General features: G+C 36.1%; 1 protein-coding gene across 3 annotated transcripts in view; it reads left to right on the plus strand.

Annotated features, from left to right (window-relative positions):
• The window catches only part of LOC120541718 (NF-kappa-B inhibitor delta), a 48,420-nt gene extending 41,923 nt beyond the window's left edge, over positions 1–6,497 (plus strand). For all 3 annotated transcript variants that reach the window (XM_039773603.1, XM_039773604.1, XM_039773602.1), the window contains exons 10-12: positions 770–886; positions 1,715–1,879; positions 4,255–6,497. In XM_039773603.1, the coding sequence (XP_039629537.1) occupies positions 770–886; positions 1,715–1,879; positions 4,255–4,320 (348 nt within the window). In that variant the 3' untranslated portion in view covers positions 4,321–6,497. The remainder of the gene's footprint in view (positions 1–769; positions 887–1,714; positions 1,880–4,254) is intronic.
• The last annotated feature ends 648 nt before the right edge of the window (positions 6,498–7,145 follow it).

The following is a 7,145-nucleotide window of genomic DNA, read 5'->3' on the forward strand; positions in this document are numbered from 1 at the left end:
CATGAAGTGAAATCCAGAAAATTAAATAAGAATGCAGTAACACACAATATAACAGCAATCTACAGACTTTGACTTGTGTTCCTTTCATGTTCCCCACTGTTACAGAACACTGAATGGTGATGTTGGCGAGGTATATATTTGTCAAATGATTAATGCCACCACATTTTATATAATCTTCATATGTATTACGGGAATTATATTCCTATAGTATCTAGTAGTGTGACCCTCCACCTGATCATGTTCCTTTTCTCACAATTGAACAGTTTTAAACCAATTGTGCTGAATTGGTTTTGGCTCTAAAAAACTGTGTCTAGACTGCAGTGTAAACCAATTGTGGTAAGACTGGCAAAGATATCAGAAATCTTTGGAGCCTTTTTGGACATAAGGAGTACACCATTGATTTAATGAGTACTTAATTTATCAGTCTGCCAGGAAGTGGAGAAAGCAAAGCATCCACAAAATCGAATATTAAAGAGGAGCAACTTGTAGTGACACTGACAAAAAAGAAAAAACATTAATACATAAGCTGGCTTGGCTATGTATTGTGGGTGACATACACTGTAAAGTCGTGTTTTGTGTAAAGTCTAGAATACACAAAGCTAAAACTACTGTATATAAAATGTATATACTGTGTTTTCAAATTTTTATTTTCCTGTACCTCACTTGATGCTTGTAATTCATTCCTGCTTCTATAATTTTTCTTGGATTTTTATTTTTTTGATTCCATCTTAGCAGGTTGTTCATGCTTCTTCATTTTATTTTTATATAGGATATAAAAAGCAACAAGACAGTACTTCACCTAGCAGTGAAGGAGGGCAATCTGCATCTCGTTCAACATTTGCTGAGCCTCAACATCCCAGATATGTGCAATTTTGTCAATATGAAGGTAAGTCAATTGTTGTAGTAACAGTAACTGGAGTTTCTTTATTGAAAGGTGTTGAACTGAAGGCATTTTTTTATAATTTTTTTTAATGACAGAAACTTAAGAATAAATTAGAACCAGAACATAAATGTGTTAACTTTTCCTTTCCTGTGTAATACTAGCATATGACTTCATGCATGCCAGAAGTTCAAGTCTGCATTTCTGTTTCATAACTGAGATCACAGATAATATAAAGTTCCATACTGAAGCAAACCACAAGCAAGGCACATCACTGGTTGCCATCTTTTAAGTGACTAACAAGACCTTCTTGATGCTGAAACCAATGCAGCATGAGAGCAGGCAGTTGATTGTAATAAACGTGACAAACTCCCTCATAAATACATTAAGCGTTTTATCAAATGATAGATGAAAATAATACAGAATATGCTGTTGCTATTGTAATTTTAATCTTTTCTAATTGGATGGGGTTTGTCTCCATGACACGTATGTAGCTATTCAGGCTCCTGCCTTTAGGTCCAGTCAGATCTGGATAATCAGGGTTGAAGGGACATAAAACCTTCCTTCAAGCTTCTAAAACGAAACATGAATTTAGTAACATTCAAAGAAGGATTAAAGATCAAAATATGTTCATTAAAATATGACTGGGATTTCAGTTCTTAACATATCAACATGTTTGAGACTCATAAGGATGATTTTTGTGTTTGAATGTGGAATTAAATAACTCTACGAGTTGTTCTCTTCACCTTTCAGTGATTGTTGATGCACATTTTTAGGTACACAGTAGTATTTGCCTTATCTGCCCATTTTATAAGCTGTTTACACTTTTCACAGGCACACGGGAACACTGCCCTGCATATGGCTGCTGGTCTCCATGGCCACATTCACCAGGAAGAGATTATACGCCTGCTTCTCAGTCAAGGAGCTGATCCAAGTATCCGTAACCTGGAAAATGATCAGCCAGCTCACCTTCTACAAGCTGGAGAAAGAGGAGAGAAGGTGAGAGCCTAAGAAGGGCTTCCAAGCTGTTGGTGGTCAGATTAATTAAATTTAGAAAGACAAAACAGTCAAATGCTTTCAATGAATATATAATTAGAATTACATTTATATTTACCTCAGGCATTAACTAAATTTTGGAGTTACGGTATATTGCATGCAAGGCCATATTAATCTTAATAACTACAGTGTTATGGCCCGGGACGCTAGCTGCTATTTAAATGTAATATCATTAGTTTATTATATTATTAGTTTTTGAAATGTAATTTTTAAAGTAAGCATGCAGAAAATAACTTATGATTGATTGAGATGCTCCTTTTCAGATTCCGATAGTCTCCTACTCATTTTGCGCTATCAATTATTGACCCTCTGCTTCTCTGAAGCTTATCAAACCTAACTTGCTCCTAACAACATCAATCAATAATGTGACACAGGGTCACATAAGTGAATATTTTTGATAGACAAGCAAACAAAAGGAGTTCCATCCATCCATCCATTTTCCAACCCGCTGAATCCGAACACAGGGGTTCTGCTGGGGCCAATCCCAGCCAACACAGGGCACAAGGCAGGAAACAATCCCAGGCAGGGTGCCAACCCACCGCAGACAAAAGGAGTTGAGTTGTAAAATAAAACCCGAAAGGTAACAAGCTCTTTCATAAGCAAATCCAAAAGTAAGTTTGTTGGCATTGGCAATGCTCTTACTAGAGCTCATGAGACCACCACAGATGTCTGACCTGTCACAACCACATTCTTGCATAGAAGGTAGCAGAAACCAAAGCCTCTACTAACAGTTATAATGCTGATTTACCATAAGTACTAGTGATATGATGGAAGCCACCAAAGTAACAAAAATGTCTACCAGAGTTTCATGGTAGGGGTAGATGATCAAGTTTTGTTCTTGGTAAGCAAAGGGAATCAAAGCAACATGGCTAGGCCAAAATAAAGATGGAATCCTCATAGCTTCAGAGAAACTAAAACTGTATTCTCACAATCCCACCGAAATGTTGAGAAGATTGCTATGAAATGAATGTTATTCTCGATCTGTTGGTAAGGTCTGCTGCTTTGTTTTGCAAATTATTGGGAGGAGGTACACAATCTGTAATTTACTACACTGGATATACATTTAGGAAGTCCATGGATGTGTTGTTAGGGTTTCGTGGAGGCCCCAGAATAGCTTAATGCAGACCTGATTGTGTGTTCCTGCAGTTTCTACTCTTACTTTCATGTAAATGCAAGTGTGGTGATGGGGACAAAAACTCTCTTAGGAGTTAACGTCAGATTCTGATTCTGTGAAGTTCCAGACATTAAGAAAAGTACATTTTAGCAAGGTGTCTATATGCGTGACTACAGAAAATCGAAATTCATTTCCACATCTTATAATTGCAATTTTTGTTTGTAAAATGATGCACTATTTTTGTGTAGAAATCCTGAATGAATTTATCATAGCAAAGACAAACAATTTAGAACAAGCGGCTTTCTAGATATATCCTCCCTGTATACTGAGACCTATGTACAGCAACAACTTCTGAAAAAAATTGATCTGATTTTATCAAAGAAGTTGTATTGTGTTTGCCTTGTCATAGGCTCTAGGGCTATTGTTTTCGGTCCCATACTGATCCCCATATCCTTCAAAAACAGTTTGTCCTCTTTCTAACAATAACTGCTGTAGAACTTGTTTAATTTGTTTAATTTAACCAGAATTTGGTCTATCTGTTTCATTTAATCATGGGGACATGCCTATTGATTTGCAAAATGTGTGCATGAGTAGTTTTTGAGATACGTAATTTATTTCAATATACAAGTTTGCACTCACACACACTTAAGAAATTCATAAGTGAAGATAAACAAGAGTCTGTTTGCCCTACAAGAACACATGCAGGATGATGAAGAGAAAAAAGTGAACACACACACACACACACACATCTACAGAAGCTCTGTGAAGACGTGCAGAGGCATCAAACCACAAACTGTCTGTCTATGCAGCTTGTTTATGTCATTTGACCCAATGTGTTTAGTTTCAAATTAAATATTTTTTAAGTCGTTCACTGTGTTCAATTTCCTGTTCAATTTCTATAAATTTATTTGTATACATAACAATTATTATATAAGTTAATGTACTTAATTGCATATTTTCTACAGTACAACCAGTTGTAATGTACTGATGAACCTTCTGTTGAGTGATTTCCTGTAATAACACTAAAGTGTACAGTAATTTACATCTAAGTAACATATGGACGATTATTTTTTTCCTTCCTCTGATCATCATCAGTATGAACCAAGTTGTAGCAGATGACTCACATTTAAGCTCTGCTCATTTCTCTCCATGATCTGTCTGCACCTTGAAGTCTAATTCTCCTTTTGCTATACGTCTCTTTCAGCTTAAACACATCCTTAAAAGAGGAAGAATGATGTCATCATCTCGTCGTCGCATCGTATCCTTATAGGACCAAGAGAGACTCGGACTATTGTCAGTCCCCACTGTAACCCTATTAATAGAAATGTAGGGATGTCTGTATTTCCTCAGTTGAAACAGTTTCCACAGATACACTTTATTTATTATGCATTCATTAGATGTGCTAAGTTATAATATTTATTTTTTGAAAAATATCTTTTGCTTTTATTGGAAAGCTTGCAATTTGCCATACATTTTGCAGTGGGTGAAGTCACTGCTAACAGTGTGTACGATGTGCACGTAGTTTATAGTTTTTGGCAAAAGTCAAAAGGAGTACTGTATGTGTGATTTGTAACATAATTAGGGCTTTTATGTTTCAGTTTATCACAACATTCTAAAATATCCACTTTACCCAGAAATGTTCATGTCTACCTGTGTATGTTAGCATCCATAGAAGACAATTATTAGAATACAATTTGAGATGGAGGCTTGCGTTGATTCAAATTAGGGAAGTGCACGGCTACCACACTATACGCTGTAATCAGCTGAACAAACATGGAGGCAGCACGATGTTAAGATGAAGCATACGTAAAATGTACAAATCTCCTGGTCATCAATCGTATCAGGAAATGGAGACGAAAGCACCCCAGGAAAGTTGATTAACAAGATCAGCAGGACATTGCATCAGATAAAGGTAGCGATAATAGACAGTAAGTGAAATGATGGCAGATTAAAGGGATTTAAAGAGGAACCTGAATTGGCCTTATTCTCTCACCACACTTATTACAATATTTGTAATAAGCTGGGAACAAAATACAACAAAACTGTCACCCCCGTAATCTTGTTCTGTTATTTATGCCTCGTTACCACACGTCATGTACTGTGTATTTGCCCAACTTTTGCTACTATTTTTGCAAAACGTCAGTAATTTTCAATTGATTTGACTCACGTAGCCCTTTGTCTGGTGCAAAATTCACCCATTTAAATCTATTTCTAGCCGTGCAATCACATTAAATATATGTCAAACATGAAAGACCTCACTGCCTTTGTTTGACGCAAAGAGAAAATGATGAGAAGATTAAAGAATTTCATGTGATTCTGTAAGTTCATTTTATATGTTCATATACACACATCACATATCTGCAAACCCATGTGGATGTTTGCGTAATTTTGATTTCTGTGAAATCGTGTTTTGTTTTTTTTTTTGTCTTCAAATGATGCAGTCTTCATTTTGGTCTCTGTGCACAACCCAGTACACAATTCCCAGTGTGATAATGATCATATTGGTCAGAATGGGAGTTGTCATCTAAATAAGCACTAGTTACGCTGCATCAGGGTAACAGTGCCTGACACTTTGTACTTTTTTATTTATTTCATTGTCACCTGCTGTCAATGTTAATTCAGACGTCCATATGAACTAGATCACTTATTTGTTTCCTGTGTGTGTTTTTTGTTTTTGTGTTTGTTACTAATTGGTGCACAGTTGCCAATTAAGAGTTCGAAGACCAAATGCAAATCTGTATTTAATACTCAGTTTATAACTACACTAGTTTACTGTACGCCTGTTCTGTGTCTATTCATCTCTGAAGGGTACTTTCATATGTATGTTTTAAAACTATTTAATCCTCTAGCTTGAAGAGTCATGGTGTTATTTTATGAACTGAAGAAAATATAAGCTTTTTGTTTTCAAGTCCCATATTCTTGTCTTCTTTCTGTATTTGATGAACAGATCCACACAGAGCACTCTTACCATGTGTCATATGAAGTTTCAAGTTTTCACTTCATTTAAAAGCATTTTGCTTAAAATGAATGTAATTTTCATTTAAAATCACTCTCTGGTGTATGTGAATACAATGGTTCAATGCTCCTGTATGTGTGACAATAAAAGAGAGCTTTTAACGTGGAATTAATGTAGCCGATGGAATTCTGGTGATGACTACCAGTTGAAGTTTTTATTGATTGCTTTTCAATCAGATTTTCCAGGAACTGCCTCAGTGCCACTCCTTAAGTGTCAAGAGCAGGCAGCATGGCGTACGTAGCAGCTTAGCCGCTGGAGTTGAAATCGCAGGGCTGTCTGTTTAACTCAGACCTCCAGCCAGCTGGGTCATCCTGCCGGTGCTCATTTTGTCAAATGTTTGTTTATGATTGTAACATGTCACGCTCTTGTAAGGAATCTTGGGCCAACATGTCTGTGAAATATGTAATAATAAATATTTGCATTGACTTGCACTATTAGAATATATTTGCTCTGATGACATTTTAGAATAACCAGGAAAACCACTTTGAAAACGTTATTTCCATAAATGCACTTCTACACTGAAAGATGAATTTTCTGTTTGTAAATAAGCATTGGTTTTGCCAAAGGTAATGAGCATACTGGATTCTTCATAAAACTCTTGAATATATTAATTTTGTGCTCTCATACCTAGCAGATTCCCCTATACCAGGGGTCTCTAACTCCGGTCCTGGAGCACTATTGTGGTTTTAAGTTTTCATTCTAACTTTTTTCGTAATTAGTGACTCATTTTTTGCTGCTAATAAACTTATTTTACCTTGAATTTAAATTAACTTGCTGTTTAAGACTCAAACCCCTTAATTGTTTTTTGTCCCCAATTAGTAGCTAAACCATAATGAGACACAAAACGAGCCAACACTTGACCAGCTGGCCTTTGTCCATCTTACAATATCTGAAAATGCAGAAAGTGGAAGGTTTCGGTGATGTTGATCTGCACAGATCCACAAAACATGTTGACAGTGCTCTTAGAAAAAAGAAAATCAAATAGTTTGGGAAATGTCTGCTGTGAGACATTGAGAACACCAACAAGCCATGGAATCAAGTAATGAGTTTAATTAGCAATAAGGATCAGATTATAATTA

This window comes from Polypterus senegalus, chromosome 12 (genome assembly GCF_016835505.1).
Source record: "Polypterus senegalus isolate Bchr_013 chromosome 12, ASM1683550v1, whole genome shotgun sequence".
NCBI classification, from domain to species: domain Eukaryota; kingdom Metazoa; phylum Chordata; class Cladistia; order Polypteriformes; family Polypteridae; genus Polypterus; species Polypterus senegalus.